The sequence below is a fragment of the Kryptolebias marmoratus genome, linkage group LG6 (genome assembly GCF_001649575.2).
Source record: "Kryptolebias marmoratus isolate JLee-2015 linkage group LG6, ASM164957v2, whole genome shotgun sequence".
NCBI classification, from domain to species: Eukaryota; Metazoa; Chordata; class Actinopteri; order Cyprinodontiformes; family Rivulidae; genus Kryptolebias; species Kryptolebias marmoratus.
This window is the reverse complement of record NC_051435.1, coordinates 16822982-16848173: the sequence shown is the minus strand read 5'-3', so window position 1 is coordinate 16848173 and position 25192 is coordinate 16822982. Positions and strand designations below refer to the sequence as shown.

At 42.3% G+C, this 25192-nt stretch overlaps 2 protein-coding genes and 1 long non-coding RNA gene across 16 annotated transcripts in view; 2 read left to right on the top strand and 1 right to left on the bottom strand.

Moving 5' to 3' along the window:
- Positions 1 to 2826, top strand: part of LOC119617088 — a 5257-nt gene extending 2431 nt beyond the window's left edge. The window contains exons 2-3 of one of the 2 annotated variants that reach the window (XR_005233269.1): positions 470 to 792; positions 2764 to 2826. This is a non-coding gene — a long non-coding RNA (uncharacterized LOC119617088). Of the gene's footprint in view, positions 1 to 469; positions 1325 to 2763 lie in introns of those variants that run through there. The other variant, XR_005233268.1, reaches the window with a different exon arrangement.
- mycbp2 (MYC binding protein 2) overlaps positions 1 to 14071 on the bottom strand; it is a 58129-nt gene extending 44058 nt beyond the window's left edge. For 9 of the 11 annotated variants that reach the window (XM_037975957.1, XM_037975961.1, XM_037975963.1 and 6 more), the window contains exons 1-5: positions 13339 to 14071; positions 9759 to 9834; positions 4435 to 4650; positions 699 to 852; positions 388 to 584 (exon numbers count right to left, since the gene is read on the bottom strand). In XM_037975957.1, the coding sequence (XP_037831885.1) occupies positions 388 to 584; positions 699 to 852; positions 4435 to 4650; positions 9759 to 9834; positions 13339 to 13613 (918 nt within the window). In that variant the 5' untranslated portion in view covers positions 13614 to 14071. The remainder of the gene's footprint in view (positions 1 to 387; positions 585 to 698; positions 853 to 4434; positions 4651 to 9758; positions 9835 to 13338) is intronic. The other 2 variants (XM_017410224.3, XM_017410227.3) reach the window with 1 other exon arrangement.
- A 5491-nt stretch (positions 14072 to 19562) lies between these two features.
- scel (sciellin) overlaps positions 19563 to 25192 on the top strand; it is a 12996-nt gene continuing 7366 nt past the window's right edge. The window contains exons 1-13 of one of the 3 annotated variants that reach the window (XM_037976028.1): positions 19563 to 19701; positions 21036 to 21078; positions 21433 to 21499; positions 21713 to 21775; positions 21906 to 21980; positions 22082 to 22114; positions 22985 to 23023; positions 23122 to 23154; positions 23248 to 23283; positions 23372 to 23443; positions 23537 to 23596; positions 23988 to 24059; positions 25061 to 25129. In XM_037976028.1, the coding sequence (XP_037831956.1) occupies positions 21057 to 21078; positions 21433 to 21499; positions 21713 to 21775; positions 21906 to 21980; positions 22082 to 22114; positions 22985 to 23023; positions 23122 to 23154; positions 23248 to 23283; positions 23372 to 23443; positions 23537 to 23596; positions 23988 to 24059; positions 25061 to 25129 (641 nt within the window). In that variant the 5' untranslated portion in view covers positions 19563 to 19701; positions 21036 to 21056. The remainder of the gene's footprint in view (positions 19702 to 21035; positions 21079 to 21432; positions 21500 to 21712; positions 21776 to 21905; positions 21981 to 22081; positions 22115 to 22984; positions 23024 to 23121; positions 23155 to 23247; positions 23284 to 23371; positions 23444 to 23536; positions 23597 to 23987; positions 24060 to 25060; positions 25130 to 25192) is intronic. The other 2 variants (XM_017410370.3, XM_037976029.1) reach the window with 2 other exon arrangements.

Here is a 25192-nt window from a genome sequence, read left to right as displayed (position 1 = left end):
CCCCCCCCCCCCCCCCCCCAAAAAAAAAAACAATGCACTTTAATGCTCTAATGCATTTTTGCTAATCTGGAGGTAAAACCTGAATGGATACCAAAAGGAAGGGGTTCAACTTTTACAGATGTAAGAACGAGATCATTGCAGTCTGCACTTTCACAAAAACAAGCTGCAGGAAAGTTCAAGACTAAAGACATGTGTTGGCTATTAGGTAGAAACGTAAACAGACATTTAAAGCAGGCCTCTAACGCCTGATTAACTGTTGTTAATCAGGAAAGCATAGCGAGTACAACGCAAGGAGTGTCGTGATCTTTTGTTTTTATGTAAATGCAACACGTGCAGTTATGCAGTCAACTTGCTAAATTGATCTTTGGCTAACTTCAAATGCATTACCTGTATAGTCTGGCAGGCGTGGCTGCCATTATTGGTGAGAATGGCAGAGACGGCTTGCAGGATTTTGCCCGTGTCTCCCCAGGCCACGACAAGACTGAAGAGGCAGGCGCAGGACAGAGCGGTGATTTCCTGTCCCGTCGGGTCGTTCGGCCCCGTGCTCCGGACCGTGGTCTCCAACAACAGCTGGAAAAGAGACTCTGACAAAGCAGACAGGTGGTGCAAGGTTAGGCCTCGACGAAGACGACATTTAGTCGCAGGGGCCATGCGTTAAGACGACTGCAGCTTTGGAGCGGAGGCGTTTTCATCTTTACCGAGGACGTCAGGAGGCTCGGTCTGGAACCCCTCCGGTTGTTGTCCCTGCAGCATGTCCAACAAAGCCTGCAGGCTGCGCAGACACAGCAAGGGGTGAGAGAACCGAGTCTCTTTTATCAGCTCGAAAACGCCACACAGGCCAATGCTGATGATCTGCAGACACGGGGGGGAAGGAAAAAGCTCATTTATCTCAGCTAATAAACAGAAAAGATTAATTGTAATGTTAGACAGCAAATATATAGCTCAATTATGTTGGTACTGTGCAAATTTCTTAAAATATTTATAAAGGGACAATTTTGTTGGAAACGATCAATAGTAGGTGCATTACTCAGCTTGTAATAACCTACTTAGTTAGGGACTAGCATGGGTAGTTACTAGGACATTTCTTAGAATGACAGCCTCGTTATTTGGAAGCGAGGTAAGCAGGCCAGTCTGGCCTATTCTTGTTTGGCTTCTTACTGAATCATATGATGCTCTGATAGAATTAGCTAACTCAGTAAATAACTCTTTGTAGTAACAATGAAAGTTCGGAATATTTGAAACAAATAAATAAAGCAGAAATATGATCATTTCATATCAAAAAACTGTTCTAAAATAAAAATAAATGTTATTAATTTTAAGGATATTTAAGCTTGTGAGATTTATGTCACTCAAAAAGCAACAATTATTACGACGGAATTAAAGCTAAATCCTCAAAACACGGACTCATCAGACGCTCGGAGCGTTTATTTCAAAGAGGATAAAAACCTGACGTCTTCCCACAAAAACTGAACACAAAATAATTAAATCAACCCTTCTATCCTACTGTGATTCATTTATTTGGTAACTAGTGGTAAAGAGAACAGCTGAGATGTTTTAACTGGTTGCCAATTTTTGGCAGAAATTGCAGAAAGTACAATTTTTAAACAAACTACAAAAAAAAATAAATGTGAGGCATTTGTTTTTGGATCCATTCAGGGTCGTCTTTACTAAAGAGAGCAGCGCTTGTTGGGGAGTCAAGTTCTGCAAGTGACATCTCAAAACTGCAACCAGCTCGAAATGTACCGGTAAATAAAGAAAAATCAACCTAAAAACAGAAGGGAACTTACAAATGACACATGCAGCTTCTTACTTGTGACACTACGTCATTTTATGCTCACAAATTCATCAAGAACTCACTGGTTAGAATTAAAAGTATTTATCTGATCTACTTGTTTTCAAAAACCTGTCATCCTCACCGTTGGTGACGGGACACACTGGAAACAACGTAGGTAAGAAGGAAGACATCAAGATCCTAGCAACAAATTATGATCTGTCTAATGAACAAAACATACAAGAAAAAAGGAGCAAAAAACACAAAAAAGCAAAACCATGAATGCCTCTAACAACTTCAGGTGCAAGACGTTTCACTTTACTTTTTCCGTCAGAATCGTGAGATCAGATGGTATTTTCCTCCAGGAGGCTAAAAATAAACTTGGCCTTGCGGTCGTCCTGATAAACTCTTATTTTGGCAGCCCAAACGCATTTCCACCAGCAGAAAATCCCTTCGTGCACCCACCCCGTCCTCCTGATGGTGCTGCGCGACATCTGTGCGCCCTCGGTGCAACACTTCAGCCTGATCAAGCTCAACACACTTGCTTTTTATGCCACAAATGACAGCAGATTACATAGCGTGCACCTAAAAATAACAACTACATGATTCATTTAGATAATCTCATCTCTGAACATAATGCTGTGACAAGTCAGCTGCACGTCTGCGTTCACGCCTCTTTGGTGCAACTTTAATGTTGGGCCTGGATAACAAACACGAAGTGTAGCAATTTTACTTCAATACAGACTTTGTGACAGGTGCAAATCCTTAGTAACAGTGCTTCTTTGTCTCCAAACTGCTTAGTCCAAGGAAATGTTTCAAGAAGTAACTTTGTTACTTGAGGGGATAATGAAAAATGCACAAAATGGTGCCAAAAATAGCTTTACCATTAATGGCCTTAGCCTTATTAGAGGACACTAAAATGGTGCAGAGTGTATTTAAAGATCGAGATGACGACTGGCTCATCAGTTAATTTGATTTTTTTTTTTTTTAAGGACAATCCTGTTGAGACAGAGCTCGGAGCTGCAGCCGCTCTTGGAGCGTGACGCGGCCGGCCATACCCATCCGGCTGCCGACCTCGGCGGGGTTCCTATAGCAACGGGGCCATTTCCGAGGGAGATGGCAGACCTGTGCCAGTCGACCCTGAGCTGAGCCAGCTGTGTGGGATGGAATTATCCGCACGTCAGCCAGGTATATCGAATTCCTGTGCCACGCAGCCAAACAGGCCGACGTTAAAGCGCAGTTTGCAGCGAGAGGTGGTTTTCCCCGAACGTAATTGGAGCTATCGGCTGCACACACGTTGCTATAAAAGCCCCATCTCAGGATAAACATGTTTATGTTAACAGGAAGCATTTTCGTTCGATCAATGGACAAATTACATGGCGCGTGTATGCAACTAATCAACGATGTGGCATGGTGGCCTGGTTCGACGCACATGGTCGGGGAACAGGCTACTACCTGGTATGGAGGACCAGTGGCTTTATTTAATTGTCCTAATTTTTTCCTTCTTTATGTGCACCCCCAACCATCATCCTGTCTTCATGGCATCATTACCAGTCTGTCCAAGTGAGTGACTTCCTGTTTTTTGCTGGTTAAACTATGATTTCAAGGCCGTCTGCCAGGCCTCTGATTGTCTGCGTTTACAGCAGTTACATAATATTAAACACATGCGGAAAGTTTCAAATTCCTCAGCCTCGCCATCTCCCTGGAATACTTTTACATTCATTTACAGAAAAGGCGTGATTCATCCATGTCGACAGTGTCTAACGTTAACAGATGAGTCTGATATTTGCACATAAAATACACCGACTTGTCCAGTTTAATATGACAGGTTTAGACATGATTTTTTGATCGTGCGGGGAGGAGAATCGTGAATGTAAGGGCATATTTGCATTTAAATAGAGGCCTGTTGAGGGAGGTCTTCGGTGTTCAATCTTGGGCTCATTTCCATGTTGATCAGGACGTACATAAGAAATGTGTTTGGATTCAAGCATACGCACAGTAAACTTGTTTGTGCATACACAGTTTTACCAATTTATGCCTTGTTTCCAATAAGAAAGCCACATGTCCTGGTCCCTAGCGTTGACCTTTGGACATTTCTGTTGGAATCTTCTGATTTCGTGGTTTCTTTTAAGCAGCAAAATGCAGTTTAGATTTTTGACTAGTGGCATAACGAACGTGCCAAATGTGCTTACTCTCCCAAGTTAGAATTGATCCATAATGCCACACAGGCTCAATCAGATGGTAAATTCAATTTGTTTCTGACGTAAGTTTTTATGTAGAGTTACTGCAGGTTAAAAAACAGAATTTACAGGTTTGTTCTCCTAGACTTTTTTTTTAAAGCAATACCCTCCAGAGTATAACAACTGAGGCAAAGTAGGTAATAATTCAGGTAGTTAAAGAGTAACTCTGATGTAGATGTTTTATATTTTATTAGAAATAATTAATATTTTTGTGTTTCCAGGCACATAATAGACATAAATATAAACTGGAAGCTGCACGAAAGAGAAAAGGAAGTTGGTAAATACATATTCTACAAAGGGTCAGCGTTTTTAAAATTAATAAAGTACTTCAATTAAAACACTGAAAATGGTAAGCCTTAAAGGAACACTGAATCTCAACAATGCCCTGAGAGAACAAGTTGGCTTTTGGCTCTCTGCTCGTACCTTTGGAAGCTTCACAGCAGGCTCGCGGTACTCCTCCTCCTCCTCGCTGTCCGAGTCGCCGCTCTGCACCGAGGTCCTGGAGGCCAAGGCCAGGGAGGCCTCCTTCTGCTGCCAGTCCAGCACACAGTGCCGCACGTTGCAGTAAACATTAAACGCCGATGGGTTGCTGTGCAGCTTGATGTCCGGCACAAAGAGGGCTCCATCGAGACTCTCCGCCTGCGAAGAACCCGGAGGAAGCGGTCAGAGATGAACATCCACCACAAGCGCGGCCATGTTCTAACCTCGTAACGCTATCTGACACCAAAAATCACATTGTGAAAACCAGACTTGTGGTGTTGTGACACAGACAGGAAGCGTTTGGTAAGTTTGATTAGTGTTTTCCCTCCGCTCGTGACTCAAGACGGTTATTCGAAAGCCTCCACACCACAAACAAACACACATCTGAATGTCCAAGAGAAGTTGCATGTACTGTCAGCATTCCTCCGAGAAACATGTTTCCAATTGTGAACCGAGTGAAGTTTTTATAAATGGGGTCTTAAAATGTTATATTCAGAGGAAACTGATGCAACTTCTCCTGTTTTCTGTGACTATAAACTGCTAGACGCAAGGAAATAAAAGCCACAAGAATTTCTATTTTAATCACATTGTATTTTTGTCCTTGAATCAAAATGTTGCTATTAGTTTTCTTTCAGTTTCTCTTTCCTGCATGCATTTCAAGGCAGGAGATAATACACGTTGGTACGACGAGAAGCCCTCAGAAGTGGCATACAGGAAGTAAAAACTCAGTCGGGCTTTTTCCAACGGGACTGACCCAAGGCTACGAGCTGCAGCGCAGAATGTGTTTGCTTTGAAACCATTAGAATATAGATTTTCGCGGCAATATCACAAAGTGAGTGACAAGCATCACGCGGCGGGGACCTGACAACAATAGAAACAGAGATCTGCTCGCGTGCAACGACAAGTTTCAAGAAACTGACCATCTCTGTAAGAGCTCGGCATTGTGACGTCACCCCTGTTCAGCGGGAAGCAGAAGGGGATGAATCATCACACTGTGTGGCCACGGTTCTTTGTTTTTGTAACGTCAGCACTGTCTGCAGACATTCGCTTTTATTACGGATCCATGCCCCCGTGTTTAATGGTTTTTTAGAGCCGACACGAGAAGACGCTTGTCTCCGTATAACCCCGCTCTTGTTGTTCCACTTACACCAGAGTTGGATTCAAAAAATCTAGAATTTAATCAGCATATCTGCAGAGTAAAGACTACAAAGACGTTTTTATTTAAATGTTGCTTCACAGTTATTGCATTTAAGTTGGTTAACATTCAGCTAGGCTACATAAACCAATATATTTCTATAAAAAGGAAATTACTTTACTGATTACAGGCTCCCTGTAATAACCAGTCAGCTCTGTTTCTGCTCAGTCCTCCACAGGAAGGTACCGTATCCCCCGAGATACGGCGTTATCCTATTACTGCCCAGCCCTATTCTGTTTCTCGGGGATGATTTGAGGCCGCGCACTGCGGTGGTGCTTGCCTGATAAAGCGCTTGATTGTCGAACTTTATTAAGACATGTTGCCGCGTCACCTTCTGCGCTATTAATAGTCGGCTCGAGAAACTCTGAATCGAGTCCAGAAAGAATGTTGTTTAAGTTGTTCGAAATGAGTTTAGAGAACTGAACGGTTGCAGCGCATGTGGAAAAGTGTTGAAGTTAAGTAAAACTAGAAAGGCAGGATTTTCCTTTCACCACTGACATCAGGCAACCACCGACCTCTACCCTAAACTGATCAACAGTCTTACAAAAAGAGGCATTTGTGTTGTTGACTCTATTGTTATTCAGAAAAATAAAAATTAACGATCGCAGGCCAACTGGGAGAATTTATGGAACAGCCTAAGCACTCAAATCCCAATAATCATTATGATCGGACAAACTCCGGCCCACAGAGGAAAGTCAGAGAAGCTTCGGCAATCCCACAAAGTGGGGTGTTTTAACCACAGTCCCGAGGCAACCTCTAGAGAATCGCATCGATCGACTGAGCTTCTCCTGCAGCGTTGTTCTTCTGGCATCGCCGTTACAGAGGGTGATGTCATCTTTTGGGAAAGAAAGGTCATTTATTATCAACTAAAACCTGTAAGGAGAACATTAGCTTCGCTTCTACAGTGCCCAAACGCAGCCCCCCTGCTTCAGTACCAGAGCAGAACTTGTAACTAAGACTATATAACAATAATACAGCTGGAAATAAACACATTTAAGATCAAATCAAGGCTGAATTTGTGCGTTTAGACAGAGATCACGTCAAGCTGATTTGAAATAAAATCCAAAAACCAGAAAAATGACTTCTATGTGTATTTCAAAGCTGGTATAGTTTTGATATTTTCAATACCCGTGATGAATTAAGTCTTAAAGTTGTTGATGCTAAAACAGCAGCTGTCATTCTGCACGTCTTTAAAGTCAACGAGAGCATCACTGTTGTGAAAGGAAGGCAGACAATTACCAATTTAAACGGAACAAATCATCAGAAACATGTCAGGAAAAAGGGACACCTTCAGACTGAGGTGAAAACAAGAAAATATAGCTCCAAGTTTGCAAATCATACTGACCTAATTTGATGTTTTGTTCGTTTTGCTCACTTTAAAAGCGCCAATTCACGACCCAAACATGCTGCTCGTGTGGCGGTAGAACAGGGGTGGCCAATCCTGGTCCTCAAAGGCCACAATTCTGCATGTTTTCCTTTTTTCCTGCTCCAACACACCTGATTCAGTGGTTAAATCACCTCTTCATGTCCTGCAGAAGCCTGTGAATCACCCATTGATTCAAATCAGGAAAACAGGACGTGATTTACAGAAATCGGCCATTTGAAACACAGCCATGCAGCTGTCAGATTGCAAACAATCAGAAATCAGCGGGTCTGAATCTGAAAATTCACCCATTTTCATGCAAAATCAGAGTCGTCGACTAGCCTCCAACTACTGAAGCCCAGGGAGATAATAGTCTTTACCCAGATTAAAGCCACAACAGCACAAGCTCAGTTTGGTAAGGTTTATTTATTGACCTAATGTCGCAAATCACCTCCTCCTGAAGCCTGAATGCCTCTTAAGTGGTGTTACACTCAATTTAGGGGTAAATGTTCTCTGTAAAGAGGGTATTTTTTTGTTATTTTCTTTGGGGTTTTTTCTAAAATCAGCTGCTTGACATTTAATTTTGCCTCAATTTAACAGCTAGACAGCCAACAAGCTACAAAATCCCTAATGTCAAATCTAAGCTTTTCTTGAATAAAAGACTTCTCCACTTGTTACACGCTGAACACGATTTTTATCCCCTTTCCCAGAATGTGTTCATATCTAAGTTAACAACAGCTAAATCCTCAAGTGTGCCTAAGATTATCTTTTCCTGGAAAAGCGTTGGGTGTTGATAAAAAAATAAATAAATAAAATACAGGTTTTGAAAAATAATTATAATGTAATTTTACTATTTTTCCCAGAGAAACAGATGCTTAGTTGTGCCTTGAGCTCAACACTTACGCCAACACACAACAGGCGCTTCTAGCCCTCATATTTAACACTGGCAAATAGCTGAGATGGCGCGATGAATAAGATAGAGAAAAAAAAAGAGAAAAAAAAGGCACAGTATAGGATTATATTTGCCTTGGTCGTGGTATGAACACATCTGCATATGCTCGGTCATGTCCGGTCGCTTCCATTCACTCAGGCCCAGTTTTCTGTGCGCTTCAGGCACGTCGCATTCACGTCATTCAGACACAAATTATGTCTTTATACGACATGCGCTGGCCAATTGGAAAAAGGGACTGGCAGTTTTATGAACACTCTGTTATTCTAAAGAGAAATACACGCATTTTGGTAATACCAGGTTTGGTCTAAAGCGACTCGATTAGGTTTAGGGAATATAAGCGTTTTCTTTTCTTTACATCAGTTCCTGAGCAAAGGTTTTAAAAAACAGAGAAGCCTACGGTTCACTCGTAAGGACAAGTCCTACGGTTTTAGCCCAAATGTGACATTTAGGTAGAGGGTTTCCAGACTGCAGACATGTAATCAGAATAATTCTTCCATGGTGGGCTGATCAAAACTTAAATCAGTACTTGGTACCTGCTATTCAAATTAAGAATCACACATTCATCACTGCTGCTTTCTTAAGATTGATGAATTAGAGATTTTCTAGCTTTAAAAATATTTTGTTTAGTGGTTTGTTCGATACTGTTGCAAAGTTCTTGAAGGCGCTTTTTTAAATACAACAAATTACACATCTGCCTATAAACAAGACGTTACATCACCCTCTTTCTAAAGATGCCGTGTCGGCCTGGTCTTTTGTTCTCGCCCTACTTTTGCGTTCAAGCGCCGCAGCAAACGCCGACGAGAGGGAGAGACTTCCAACTCCGCTCCTGTCCCGACTACGCCAGCGTCAGAGGAAAAAAAAGTCAGCCTAACACGTACAGACACAACGTGACTGCCCGTGTACCGACGAGCAGCGTTTTTTTAAGCTCAGCTGCCAACCAGCCGTGCCTGAGGTTCTTTGGAGACTGTCCAACAACGATGCAAAACATCAACCGACTGAGAAAAGGAAACTTAAAGAAGACTTAAATGTCACACTGAATCAATCTTGATCTCTCTCTCTCTCTGGTCAGTGATTCCAAAGCAATAGGGAAGAAATTAATTTTTTTTTTTTTTTTTTTAAAAGTTCAATTTAAAAACAGAAAACTCTGAGAAAAGGTCACACTTTAAGAGAAAATGATAGTGGAAGAGAGTAGGACAGAGCATTTCTTTTAATGATTTTTGAAATAAAAAAGTATACAAGAGACAAAAAAAAAAAAAAACAATCACATCCTCTTATCAAGATCTGGTTTCCTCTCTGGATGAAGGAGATGGAGGCTGGCAACTGTTGCCGTGGAGATGCGAAACACATTAGGTCGCCCGGCAACAGCGCTTCATGCACAAGCCAGAGCCACTCCCCGTGTGTTTCACATGGAACCTTCGCCACCTCTCCAGCTTCGGACGAGCTGACTGGAGCCGGGGACCGGCGCCGAGGAGAAAAATCACGGTTGTGCGAAAAACACCCCCCGAAGACGGCGCAGAACCTAACCTCGTTTTTAAACGCTGCCGTCGGTCAGTTCAGACAGATCAGCAGAGTCGAACCGGCTGTAAGGATTTATGATTGTGAGGATGTGACAACTGCAAATAAACCTGTCAGACAATTCAAGTAGGTTCACGAGTATAAACGACTGAGCTTAAAACCCGTCTCAACACATCCATTACGACTAAATGAAGTGTCATAATAGATAAGAGCCAATTTAAGCAATATAGAACACCTCTTACCTTTGTTCTTGATTTGACTTTTGACTTGACCTTCTGTCGTCTTTTCAGTTTCTTCTTACTCAAAGCCTTCTTTCCCCTGAAAGTACACAGGCAAACAGATCTGTAAAACGTACGCTTTGTCAACAATAAATATACAGTACGTGGGTTCAAACTACATGGTAACTAGACCTCAACGTCACCCAAAAATTATTAAAAAATAAACTAATGCTTCCCGCTAACGTACCAATGTTCCTTGTGGCTGACGCCAAAAGGCCTAGAAACGTTAGCGGGTGTTCTCAACTCACAGGAACTGGATCTGTGTCATGTTGATTTTGAGAATGTTCAAAAAAAAAAAAAAGTAACACAAATGTCTTAAATTAGTCATCAGGTTTTCATAAGCAAGTAATTTCACAGCGCTAAAGCTGTATTTTTTTGTGAAAGCAAGCCTGTTTCCTCCATAGCTACTGTATGAAAACAGGTATGTTTTGGTAACTTGACACCATATACAGTTTTTGCACTTGCAAATTAAAATCTGCGTTGACGTGTTTGCGGGCTAAACGCCTCCTGTAATCGTTCGGCACGGTGACCCGTTCCCGCCCTGAGCTCTCTGTACGACACCCCTGTTACCGTCTGACAGTCAAACTCCCCGCCTGACACAGGACCTGAACCCGGGCAGAATAGGTCTCACACGCAGGGCTTCAGCATTTAATACCTCTTAGGCTTTCACGTCCCCGCCTCCCTGAATCAGTGGAGAAAGTTATGAGTTGGGGCATTTTACTCCGGACAATTGTGAAAGAAGGGCAACAAAATAATGTGCTCCTAGAATATGGTTTTGCAAGCCGTGCACACAAAAAAAAGACTTTTTTTTTTTCATTTTGAAATGCAAAGCAAGGCTACACAGTTTGCTGGTGGCTTGGTAGCAAACACTCTAAAAAACAAAAAAATACAGGGGCCTGCAAATGAAAATATGTTGATTTTCTCACAATTTAAAATCACTAGCTCGCCTCTAACAGTCACAGCCAAGTGAGATGCTGGCTTAAAGGCTCATTTCAACCAAAATAATCCAGAAATTAAATGCCTTGGCGCTTTTTTTTTTCTTTTAAAGGGGAAAAGATTTTTTAATCCTTGGGGGAGATTGTATTTTCACTCAGGCAGATTAGGCAATTTGGGTCAGATGGAATCTAAATCATTACTCTTCACTGAAGAGGTTCGCACCGCTGATCAGAGAAGCAAAACGCCACGGTACACACAAACCAGCTTTTGTTACACACTTCTACAGGGCTTTTATTTATATTGTGGAACCGTAACCACCCTGAAACAATTGGATTTGTTTATTTGGTCCGATTATTTATTTATTTATTTATTTATTGTTGCAGTTGGCATCCCCCATCCTTGTCATTTTGAGGTTCGCTCCACCTTCCTTCATAAATCTTGCTGCATGCTGCGTCTGCTCAGCTAAATGAAACAGATCAGGTTTGAATTTTGTTTTCTGAAGAGTAACAAATACACCCGTGACTGAAGTAACCAACATGAGCTAATAATAATAATAATAAAGGCCTTGCATTCCTTAAAGCAATGCATAAATTGACTGATTTATAGCCATTTCTGTAAGCTATGTTCGCAGGTTTTTTGGTATACTTTGCTCACTCTACAGACAATCAAACACAGACACAGGCAAAAACATTATCACCTTTCGCCAAAAACAAAAACACTGAATATCTAACTAATGAGAAATGTCCTGTGCTGTAAGCATCGGCCCTAAAGTGTTCGCAATTTTCTTCTCTCCCATTTAGGCTGGTTTGGTGGGGATAAACTATTTCCTCTCCCACTTTTAAAAGAGCTGAATCAGTGCGACTAATACAATGCAATGCAACGAATACTTCAGACTTCATTGCATGTTCATTTGAGTTCGGCGGGTTTTATTTTTCGTTGTAAAACCGCTGTCACTCATCCCACTAAATAAAAACAAAACACCACTTTCGGGTTGAATTATCCTCCACCCTTACAGTAACAGGCATCGACACGAATACTGAAGCAACATCTAGTTGCTACAACACTGGGACAGCCAGATTTATCAAATCTTTTATTTAAAAATATAGATCAAACTGATTCAGGTTTGTGCATGGCTACATGACAAGACAGAAATATTAGCCATACAGCTAGGTAGGATGAGGTCATCCACCATGTTTATGTCTTTACTTTTTTTTTATGGACCAGGTAAATAAGAACTGAAACAGAACACTGTTTATCAAACAAAGATCCGTGAGTACTTTGGAAGTAATTGGTGTGCACAGGGCTGAAAGGGTGGGGGATGACAAATAAGACTGTGAGGGAGGATGCAGCATCAAAACTAATCAGACTCCACAACCTGACTGACTACAGTGACGTAACTGCATTAGCCGCCTGTGATAGACAGGCTAAATGAGCACGTTCACGTCTTATCCTAAAGCTTGATCGCCACTAAACATGTGTTGTTTCAACGAGAGTTGTAAAGCTATGGTTGGGTTTTTGTCAGCTTCGTGATTCCTTGACTGCTAACATTTAAAAAAAAAAAAAAAGAGCAACCCCGGAGAAGAGCTGATGCTCCAGCGTTGGTTACTGTTAGCTAGCTAACAGTGACGCCGCTGGGCCTGAAACACAAACACGACCGTGTCAAACGACGTCAAAATGGCGTGAAATACGTTACTGAGCAAAGCAGTTAGGGCTAATTAAAAATGTTTAATGACAAACGCGCAACGCCAGATCGGTTTGTTTACCAGGGTGGCACCCAGTACTCAAAAAAACAAACTGCTGTGGTGGCAGTAGGCTAGTTAGTTTGTCACGTTCAGTCCGCACAGGTTATATTTTCCCAAACGTTACAACTGAAACATTGGAAACTGCTTTATTTCACCGCTTTCCTGACTGTTTAGTTAAGAACGCAATGTCCGGTGTTGTGCCGAAAAACGCACCCCTGCCGTGGGAGGCGCATTACAGGAGCACTTGCTTTGCACTGGTTTAAAAAAATCCAAAGTGACAAACTGCCTTCTGGTTTTCTATGCTATAGTGACACGTTTATCTAAACATGTTTCTCCGTAATATAAATATGTAGATAATTGTGCGAGGTTTCCTTTGGTGAAGGAGGCGGCCAGGATGTAAACTCCTTGCTCCATGCGTAGCCTCCATCAAAAAACAAATAAATGTGTTCTTAAGAGCAACGATAAACACAAATCCGTATGTCATTTCTGACTCCAGCGTTAATTATTTGTAAATAAAACTGCCTTCAAATAACCTTTTCACGACGCGGGTGCTTTTTCGCGGCAGGGGCGCCTATTTCGATACAACACCTAGGGGTAAACCACCGTCGTGTTCGAGCTAAGGAAGTCAGAGACTAAATTGGCGTCTGTTAAGCTGACTCCTGGCCCATTTATCAAACAGCGAAGCTGTTTGTTTGTATGTGAAACACTGCGAGCCCTGACAAGTCGAATTTGGCAATACACAGTGTTTATGGTTCATTTTAGGTGCAAGTTAGCTTCCCCGTGTTAGCATCCGATCCGTTAGCACAGCTAGCCCTTCAAATGACAGAACAGCTTGATTATTTCCATTTTTCCACACTGACACCCACCTTCCTTGGTTTATCCCTTGCTCCTTGTCGTTGATAGCGGTGGTGTAAATCCGTCTGTATCTTTCCGCAAGGGCTCGTCCTGAGAGTAAAAGCTGGTACCGAGTCCGACAGTCCGACTGGGCTCCGGGTGTCGGGCAGGAACCCATTCCCGAACCAATGGTGGAGAGATCGGCTCCCACTCCAGAGAAGACCCTGACACCCAGCCCCATCGAGGGCGACAAGGAGGGCAGAATCCCTCCACCGGCGGCGGCCGCTGCCGCAGCAGCACACATCATCGTTTTGCAGAACAATGCATATATCACACAGAAGATACCACAGCCAGATGATATCTAGCCATGAGATGCCATCCACATGTCGTCAAATCCGCCACATGTCACATCATTTGTCCGCTCTGAGCTGCAAAAAGAAAAATGAAAAAAAAAAACGCCACAATGAGCATCCACGGTCCTCGGTTCTAACAAACGCGAGCTGTAGCCTTTCTGCTCGGTGCCGCTAAAAAAGCTCTTACGATCCGAACCCGACGAGGCGGCGTTTCTCCAGCCCCCCCACCGCCCCCGAAATTCGACGTCGTTCAAGCCACGAGCAGAAATCGCTCGGAGTTGTGGGAGAGGCGCTCCTCGGCGCCGGAGCTGTCGTGTTTCGCTTTCATCCGCTCCTTGAATGCTTCTTGACCCCGGAGAGGCAGCACCCTCAGCAGGGCTGCCATCTTAGCTCCATCATCCCTCCCCTCCCAGTCCGAGTCTTGCGTCGCTACCATGCCGGGGATGTTGTCACACGGCGAGGGATTTACCAATTACCTGTCTGTATCAGCCATTCTAATGTGTGGGGGAAATTTATTTTTTCCAAAATCCAGGATGGAAGACAGAGCATACGCATTACTGTCTTGGACATTTTTGCGCACAGTTGGAGTCTGGTTATTTCATTTCTGCAGAGTCAGTAAGAGCAGGACACCCTTCCAGCTCTTGACTTCTTTTTGGGCTGCAGTCCAAGGAACCAAGGGCTTCTTTGGTCCTTTTCCAGATTATCAGAATGAAACGCATAACAGAGGCAAAATGAAGGGACAACAAGAACCGTCAGACAAGCCGAGTAGTAAAACAAGACGAACCACAACGAGGCAAAAGAAACAGATCCAAAGAGATCCAAGGTTAGGTGGCACAAAATGTCCAAAGGGGAACAAGAAGAACAGTAAAACAACTAAAGGAATGGCTCCAAAAAACATGCCACGAGCGCTACGTGTGACAGAAAACAACCAAATTACAAGAGAGCAGGCCACGTCGAGATCCATTTACAACCCAACAAACCTATGCAACATGAGAACATTATACTTGAAAACCGTGCCTCAAAAGTACCACAAACCGATGTACTGGATCATGCATGCATGCAAAACCGTCCCAAAGTGCAGGGGACACAAAACAAGAACGAGCCAATTAGCATCGGCAGATATTTTTCAGAGGTCCAAAAATGAGTTGCATTAAGGTAAAAAACAAAAAAAGATTCCATAAGCTACACCATCTATTAAGGTTCAAAGAGGAACGAGGTTGAGAGCCCAATAACAGTGATGTACATTGAGCTCAAAGTCTTTAAAATACGCCTCGGGTTGCACAAGGTCTGCAGTTTGATTAGATAATTGTGCCTCTCTTCACTGATGTTTAAGTGTAACCTCTGCAGCAAGCGTTCATTTCTGTCTACATCTTAAATTGCGTTGTTAGCCATGTGTCCTGACGCAAAATGTGGGTTTCCGATTCTAAAAATGTATGGATCCGTGTCGTCCTGCACAGCGGCACGAGAATGCACGAGGAACATACGTGCTGCTTGATGTTTGAAACATCTGTAAATTCCAAAACTCACCGGGGTTCGGATCTAGACAAGGAAAGCAAATTGTACAGCTGCTCGTGTTGTCTTTAAAATAAAAGGTGGTCTAAATGTATACGAGTGAATTTGCCTGTACTAATAGTGAGGCACAGAGATGTTTACAGCCCTTGAGGCGTTAAATTCACATACTGTACATTATGAAATGCCAATTAGTAAAAGTTATCTATTCAGGGAAGCCAGTATATTGCTATCCTAAGCAAGCACGGAGGCGACAGTGGAAAGGAATGATTCCATTTTAACAGGAAGAAACCTCCAGCGGAACCAGGCCACCTGCCCTGACCCTCTGGGGGTTGAGAGGACAGGAAGGAGACACAAACAAATGCACAGCGACGGTTCCAGGTGTTTCTATGGGAAGAAAAACACAGGTTAATGACAGCAACAAGTGCATGTATAAACAAGGAGAGTAAAGGGAGTAAAGACGGCATCAGTGTGAGGAAATATAGTCAATTTGTCCTCCAGCAGTCTAAACCTATAGCAGCAGAACTAAGGGATAGCTCAGGAAACCCAAACCAACCCTAACTATAGGATTTATCACAAAGGAAAGTCTTACGTTTTAAAAGTAGACAGCCTCACAAACAGAAACTGGAAGTTGGTTCCACAACAGAGGAGCCTGAAAAGTGAAAGCTCTGCCTCCCGTTCTACTTTCAGAAACTCGAGGAACCACAAGTAAACCTGCAGTCTGAGAGCGAAGTGCTCTGTTGGGGAACTTGTGGAACAGTCAGATCTTTAATATAAGATGGAGCTTGGCTGTTAAAAAACTTTGTATGTCAAAAGTAAAAGTAATTATTTTCTGAGTTTTACAGGAAGCCAACTCTGGCAGCAGCATTTTAGGTCAACTGAAAACCTCTTCGAGAGTTTTTTCAGACATCCAGATAATAAAGAATTACGATAGTCCAGCCTAGACCTGATAAATACATGGACCCGTTTTTCTGCATCATTTTGGGACAAGATGTTTCTCGTCATAGTAGTCTTACACAGGTGGAAGAAAGAGGTCCTGGTAATATTTTTGGATGTTGGAGGTAATTTACAGTAGTACTGGAGGTCAAATCAATGCCATTCCAATGGTACGAGATAGTCTGGATTATGGTTTGTTTTCACTGCAATCCAGTAAGCTTTCCTTTCATGTCAGGAAGAAGTAAAAGTCAGCTCAGTTGCCATCTTTAGAAAGAAGGTCGAAGGGTTGTGTAACTTTAAACGTGCAGCCACATCCAGGGGCTGCACTCTTAACCCCTGACTGCTTCAGTTCAGCCCAGTTGTGCAGCGAGTAAACAGGAGGAGGGGGTTGGGTATCTCGACCGAGATGATGCCACAGATCAGGCAACAGGCACGAATAGGCCCGGCAGGGGTGAAACCCAGTTGTTATACATGCAAGGGCTGGAAACAGTGCAAAACCAGGGCTGTTGGACGTGTGCAAGGCTGCTGTCTTAGTTGTGCAGTCGTTCGTCTTAAACTGTGCTGTAGGTCAAGAACACTGAAGCAAGCTCAGAGTTGTTGATTATGCTGTGCGTGGAACGTCTAAAACCTGATCATGTACACTCTCACCTGTCTCAGTCTCTATGATGTTTAGATTCATTTACAGAAACCTGGATGAAGAGCTGACACGCAGCCAAATCCTGTTTTCTAATATGACTGCAGCAGGGTTTTCAAAATCCAGATAAGACTTTTACCAAGTGTCTAAAGTAATCAGATTCAATAGAATACTTTTTTTTTTTTTACTTTTATGTGAATAGTGGCAAATGTGGCAAAATAAAAAAAGGTATATTTACAAGAAAACCCATCTGAAATACCCTCTACAGCAAGACTGTACTACAACAGTCAGTGCTACTTTTGTTGGGTAATCAGCTTTCTCCAACTCCCAGGAATCAATAGAGCGGCCTGCCTCATGATGAAGCACTATGGTTTCCTCAGCATTTTTTAACCCCAACCTAAAAAGACAGCTAAAAGCTGCTTAAGCCTGCATTCACTTCATGGCTTTCCTTAATTTGAAAAAGCTTTCATTTGTGTAGATTCTTATGTACTTTAGTACCGAGCATCCAGCTTGTGTTTTCCTGTATAATGTTATAATACTGCTATTTTGTTGTTTTTTAACCAGCCAAGGGGACTACAAATACTTCAAAATATAAGTCACTACAGAGCAATCGGAGCGTGGCATTTATTTTTGAGCGGAGTCGTTTAGAGTTTGATTGCAGCAACCCATCGTAAAATAGCTGTGAGTTTAACACTGTGAGGCATCTCCTCTTCACAACAGTCTGTAAACGTCCAGGAGCTGAGGAGACCAGTTGCTGGATTTTTCATTTCATGAAGCGTCACTTGTTTTCAGTTGGTTAGAGGTCTGGACTGCAGGCATGGCAGTTCATGTGGACTCTTCTGACTCTTCTGTTACGAAGCCCCGCTGCTGTAATGGATGCAGTTTGTGGTTTAGCATCAGCTTGCTGAAATATGCAAGGCCCCCCATGAAAAGGGCATTATCTGGATGGGAGCAGACATTGTTCTAAAACCTGTATGTACTTTTTTGCATATATGGTACCTTTCCAGATGTGTAAGCTCCCCACGCCATAGGCACTAATGCACCCCCATACCATTAGAGAGGCAGGCTTTTGAGCTGTATGTAGATGACAGGCTGGATAGCCCTTCTCTTTAGTATGTAGGACATGAGGTTTGTGGTTTCCAAAAATAATTCAAAATTTCAGTTCATCTGACCACAGAACAGTTTCCCATTTTGCCTCAGTCCATTTTAAATTAGCTTTGGTCCAGAGAAGACAGCAGCGTGTTCATAAATGGCTTCCTTTTTGCATGATAGAGCTTTAAGCAGCATTTGTGGATGGCACAATGAGCTGTGTTTACAGACAATGAATGGTGGAAGTGTTCTTGAGTCCATCATGATGTTCAGAACAGAATCAGACCTGTTTTTAATGCAGTGGCCCCTGAGGGCCCAAAGATCATGAACATCCAATACTGACTTTCAGCCTTGCTGTTTCAGCTCAGAGATTTCTACAGATTCTTGAAATGTTTTGATGATATTATATACTGTACATTCAAAGTCTTCCTTAGTTTCCATGGAGGAACATTATTCTGAAACAGTTTCACTATTTTAGACAGTTATTTTGCAGACTGGTGAACCTCTGCCCATCTTTACCTCCAAGAGATTCAGCCTCTCTTAACGGCTCTTTTTATCCCCCGTCTTCTTACTGACCTGTTTCCAGCTAACCTCATTTGTTCCAAAATCTTCTTCATGACTCTTGAGCCACCTTGCACTGACCACTATTCTCATTGGTGGCAAAAAAATAACAAAAACCCAATAGGGTTAATTTTCAACAGATGGCTGATGATGCTCATGCTGATTGTTATGTCACTGCGGGGCAGTCTGCATTCCTCCTGCGCTGTCAGTGACTGGGAGGGGTTCGACTATCAGTCCAACGGCGTCACACCCACGTCAGGTATGAAGGACGCTGTGAAACCTTCATACCTCTGGAACACGACACGCCCAGCAGCAGCCTTCTCCGCCACTCACCCTTCAAAGAGCCAAACTTGTCGTCTGAGTGTTGCAAACTCTTCTGTCCACTTCTGATACAGTCCAGATCAAGAGAAAAGCCGTGAAACCCTTCCCTCTTTGCTGTTTTTTTTTTGTTTGTTTTGGGTTGACGATATAATGACAACAACATAGAACTTTTTAAGTAACTTCCACAAATCTTTTAGTATTTTTTAGCTTAGTTGTATGCTTCAGTAAGATACAGGAACTAAAATGTGCTCTACAAAATGGTTGACCAGAATGACAAAGGGTTGAAAAACAAACTTTTGATTAAAATTTTCTCTCTTTAAGGCTTCCATATGTACGTTAGATGGTATGATACTTATTGCAGCTCAGGATTTTATAACCTGCCTGAGCTTCTTGTGCTTTTATCAGCGCGAGCATGTAAAGTGCAAAGTCTGCTGTCAGCCACGATGAGTTAAAATACCACCAGGACGCTGGTATACAGTTGTGTCGCAGGTTTATAACAAGCTCATCTGTTTGCTTTATATCCACTAAATATGAGCAGACGTTTTGGGAGACATCAGGTTCGAGTGGTTTGTGTTAAAACATGTAATATTTAGTTAAAGGTCGGGTTAGACGGGTCTCATTTTTGCAGGCCTGCTTCCCCAACAGCCAAGCTGAACAGCAGGTTCCTTCGGCTCTCCACCCAGCTTTATTTTCAGCCACGAAACTCCCGGCCGAGAATGAAACGATGACGGCGGAGGGGCAGAAACATCTCGAGCTGTAGAGCAACGTATAAACAGGAAAAAAAAAGAAAAAAGAAAGCAACGAGGTTTTCTTTGATTCCTCAGCCAAGCCACTCCCTTGGGTGGCCTCCCCGCAGGTTAAAAGCAGCAGCAACGACATGCAAGGGTGTGACTGTGCACAGCGGCGTGACAGACAGGTGTTCTGACCTGAGCCAAAGAGGGGTTTGTTATCTTTTTTTTTATAAAACACAAGTCGCAGACGCTTCTGTTGAGGTAGGTTTCCACTCTGTTTCTCAAGGCTTGAGTCAGCTTCTGTCCTCTTTGTGTTTCATGTAATAACAGTTCACAGTAAGATTAAAGACAAGTGCTGTATGATAGCTGTATGTGACAGTTATCAAAAACTAGAAATAAAGCAGAAGAAACTGACAAAATACATTTTTTGCAGTGGTCAAATTTGATTTTGTATCGTAGAGAATCTAATTTAAGTGGACTTTAACTTTCCTTTCATTCACTAACTCATCATTTTTAACACATAAAGTACCTATTGTTATCTTAACATGGGGGGAAAAATAGCTCTATTGTCAACCTGGTACTGTTTTATGTATTCAATGTGGGGGAAAAAACATAAATAATAATAGAAGAAGTTTTGTTTGCTACTTGTTTTAGTCAAAGAAAGCATCCATTTCCCCCACTGAGTTACAGCTACAATGAAGATGGTTAGACTGGTTAGAAAAAAATTAATTATCTTCCGAATCAAAAGGAAATGCAGTTGTATTAACGTGGCGTGTTTGTTTTGGCACTTACTCGCAGTTTGTTGTGTCACAAATGTCTTAATTTTGACAAATGAAAGCATGCCTTAAGAGTTGCCCACACTGGCGTACTGGAGACGGAGAAACAATACCTTCAAATGAACATTAGACCTTTTGGATTTAAAAAAAACAAGTGTGGAGCAAAAAGTAAAAAAAAAAAAAAACTACTTAAGTGCTAACCTGGTCAATAAAAGCATTAACCACAGATCTAATCTGCTACACTGCGTGATATTATCAGAAAATACTGTTAAGTATCAGAAATAATAACTGGTTAGTTGTATATTTGGATTAAGAATGCTTCTTGACTTGTTTTGGCTTGAAATGAAACACGTTTCAGCTGTTTCTTTTTGTGCTTTCGGTTAAATTACACAAACTTTGTGCTGGTTTTTTTTTATTATTATGATTCTCATTTTTAATCCATAGCTAATGGCAGGTTACTGTACGGCCTTGTGTTCTGCTGACAATGGTGTGTTTGGAGAAGGAGTGTTATGGAGGGTGGGTGTGTCCTCATGTGGGCAGAGATCAAGACGAACCAGTTTGAGGTTCTTGATGGTTGAGTCAGGGGCTGAGCGGCGCTTCGGCTGCCGGACTGAAGGCGCGGCGACAAAACCAGCCCGGCTGCATGCTCGCCCAAAAACCAACCGGGTGATCAGAAACACATGAGGAGAGAGAGGGGAGGGGAGGGGGGGGGGTCGTACACAGGAATGTAGAGGAAAGGAGAGAGATTTAAAGCTCACAGAGCTCTACTGTCAGCCTGCAGTGACATCTAGTGCCTAACCTGCGCTCTCGTTTCCTCAGACTTTCAGGCGAAACTCCAAAATGAGCAAGTACTCTACGTCCAGTGAGTATTCAATTCATCTGACTCAGAGGATCTGTTTGTCTCACAGTAAAAAAAATACACATGGTACCTGTTGGAGAACACACACACACCTAGCTTTCTGAGTACCTACTTGGGTGGATTTACTGAACTTTAATAGATCAGGGCAGAATAAGATGCATGTTATATACATAAATTGTGTATTTATAAGTGCTGAGAGGAAAGAACCGTTGTTTATTTGTCTGAGCCACTGGTTTAAATCTATCTAATGGACTAAGATATACTCTGTGAGGCCAATTTGAACCTTAACTTAACACAAATCCTGTGTTTATCCACGGAACATGCAGCTATAATAAGTTTCTCCTTGTTTTTTTGCAGCCAAGACTAACCTTCTGAAAGACAACAGCTGGATCAGGAAACCAGACGATGAGGATGAACCTGTCGAGTAAGTGACACCGAGTCAGAACCTGCTCAGAAGGCCACACACACACACATACACACACACACACAGAGGCTGAACAGACTGGTGCTACTTGTACTCAGCGCACCTTTTTTTTTGACATTCCTTTCCACACGTCACGGCGTTGACTCATCGCTGCCTGAATGAACGGATGTATACCTTGTCCTTTTTTTTTCTCTCTCTGTCTCTCTCTCACAGCCGGGATCCCAACTTCGCCAAGAGTGTTTTGGGTCGATACAGACCTGATGAAAGTTCTGTGAGGTAAAGAAAAAAAAGGGAAATTCAAATTACCCTCAAAGGCAAAGAAATGACAAAAAGCATTTACAAACAATTTGAGGACTGAATTCTTTTTTGTGTAATCCACGATTTTTCCACTCTCTTGTTCGTGCAGCTCCTCGGATCCAGAGCCGGTCAAAAGCACCACCACTACCACCAAATCCTCATCGGTGCTGGCTCTCAGCAAAAGGTAACACTTCAGATGGCATCTTTCTGAGATTAATATTAAGTTAAATATTGTACAAGTCAGCCGGGAGGGGAACCATAACGTCGGACTTTCTGTCACTGCAGGTTTGCGGGAGGTCAGAATGAGCTGACGACCAGGTTGGGACAATATTTGAATTCATTATGTGATTGTGTGTGTTTGTAACTGTCTGTTATCAAAATATCTCATGAACCGCTGGGTGAAATTTGATGAAACCTGGAGAGAGTAAGCTTTGAATGTGCGTCTAGAAGTGATTAACTTTAGGAGTCAATTCAATTCAAGATGGCCGCCACAGCTAGCTGACCTTAAAAAGCATAAAATTGCTCTAACTCAGCCGGTTTTACAGATGTTTAGCTAAAACTTGATGTGGTAGTAGCTGGGACTGATCCCCAACACATATTCTGAGCACTAACAGATTGTGCTAAATCTTTGCTTTAAATTCTGGCATTGACAATTTCGAGTCAACTCTGTCTGTTAGGAAAATATCTCATGAACCACTGGATGAATGTTAATGAAACTCTAGCTAAATAATCATTGGATTTACAGCTACAATTGATTAACTTTTAAAGCTAATTAAATCCAAGATGGCCACCACAGCCAACTCACCTTAGAAAACACATAAATGGTTATAACTCTGTCAGTTTTACAGCTATTGTGCTAAAATTGGGTGTGGTTGTAGCTCAGAGTCATTCATAGCATGCATTCCAAGCATTTCTCATTGTGCAAGATATTTGCTTAAAACTTAGTCTTAATTGCAGGGGTCAATCAATGTTTGTCTGTTAGCAAAATACCTCATGAACCAGAGGACAGACTTTAATGAAACTTTCAGAAAGTAATCATTTGATGTACCTCTACAACAAAGATGATCCAAGTCTAAAATGCTGATATGAAAGGTGACGGGTTAGCCCTTGAGGAGTGCTAGGTCTTTAATATTTGTGGTATTTAAGACAGGCACATGTGTCTGAGCTGTATTTCTCTTCTTTTAACAGTTCTGTTTCTGCGACCAAGCCTCCCACCACTACAAAAAAGTACGTTTTTAAACAACATTTCTAACTTTATGCTATTAAATGTGTTTTGATGTCTTTCAAAAAAATGATCGGAACAATCTGCTCGTTTGTTCTCACAGATTCTCGACGGTGAAGACAGACACTCCCAGCACGTACGTTCAGCCTTAGTATTAGAAAACACACAGTAATCAGCCGGGAAAACAAGAAATCTGATAAGTAATTATGCTTTTCTAATGCTGCTGCAGGATCACGACTACTGTCAAAGAGGAGCCAAAGACAAGGTACGCCACCTACATGTGCAACAAACTGAGAAGAAAAGAAAGAGGGATCCTATAAAATCATGTTTTTTTAAATTTATTTATTTTAAAGCACTACAACCACGTCGGTGACCAAGAACGGATCTACAACTGAGACCACCATCACCACCAGCCAGACTATCAAGTACAGCTCAGCTCACGTACCTTACATTACCACACCCCAAGTTTACGCCACCGTAATCACCAGTTTTTATTGGATTTTATTCTTTTTATGAAGGTCTCCTGGGACGAAATCCTCCATCCCATTCAGTGAGCGCGTCAAATCCTCAAGCAAAGAGTAAGAGTCATTTATTGCCCTAAACGGTACAAACTGATGGGAAGATGTTCTGTTTGTTCCTCATTAAGAGCTACATTTAACATCATAATATCCTGCAGCTCAGAGCTGTCCCTTTAGGGTAGATTTTTTTTTTTTTTTTAAATAAGATCATTTCCTCACTGTCTTAAAGCATGAAAACTGATTTGAATGTAATTTAAATCAGTCTGTTCAAAATAATCTTTAATCAAAAAAAATTACAACACTAAGGCATGAAAATTACTTTTTCTTGTTTAGGGGTGATTAAAAATGTAAGAGAGCTATCGTCAAAGAAACTAGTTCTAAAATAGGTACAGATTTTCTCATTAGGTGTAAGATAAATGTTATCATATCTTCTCTTTTTTTCTACATCCAGTTCCCAGTACTCAACATACTCACCGACCAGAACTACAAAAGTGACAGAGAAAACAGTCACCACCACCAAAGAGTAAGATGTCATCAGATTGTTAAGATGGCCTAAAAGCCTCCCCTGGTCTACTGTCTGTACCTATGTTCCCAAGTACCTACGTTCCCCTGTACCTATGTTCCCCTGTACCTATGTTCCCCTGTACCTATGTTCCTTAGTATCTATGTTCCCCAGTATCTATGTTCCCCAGTACCTAGGTTCCTTGGTATCTAAGTTCCCCAGTACCTATGTTCACCTGAACCTATGTTTCTCAGTATCTATGTTCCCCAGTACCTATGTTCCCCTGTGCCTATGTTCCTCAGTACCTATGTTCCCCTGCACCTATGTTCCTTACTATCTATGTTCCCCTGTACCTATGTTCCACAATACCTATGTTCCCCAGTACCTATGTTCCTCAGTATCTATGTTCCCCTGCACCTATGTTCCTTAGTATCTATGTTCCCCTGTACCTATGTTCCACAATACCTATGTTCCCCAGTACCTATGTTCCTCAGTATCTATGTTCCCCCGTACTTATGTTCCCCTGTACCTATGTTCCTCAGTATCTATGTTCCCCCGTACCTATGTTCCCCAGTACCTATGTTCCCCAGTACCTATGTTCCTCAGTATTTATGTTCCCCCGTACTTATGTTCCCCAGTACCTATGTTCCTCAGTATCTATGTTCCCCCGTACTTATGTTCCCCTGTACCTATGTTCCCCAGTACCTGTGTTCCTCAGTATCTATGTTCCCCTGTACTTATGTTCCCCAGTACCTATGTTCTCCCTGGGTTAATGATGAAAGATGCTTGGCTTCCCCTTCAAATGTCTTCTGTAGGTACAGGGGAACATATTGGATCTGCGGAACATATTGGATCTGGAGAACATAGATGATCTGAGAAACATAGGGTATCCGGGGAACACTATGGGGTTCCAAGGAACATAGGGTATCTGAGGAACATAGAGGAGCTGGGGAACATGATGGGGTACCAAGGCACAAGGAACATAGGGATGACCCTGTTTAACTTATGCTGTTTCTTTGCAGCGCGGAGGACAAACTTTTCGACACCCTCATCCCGTCGCCTTTGAAGGACGACTTCTCGAGCACGAACAGGTAACGTTTTCCCTCCCTCGGCCTCCGAGGACGGCACGCCGATCGCACGGCTAAAATGTCGCT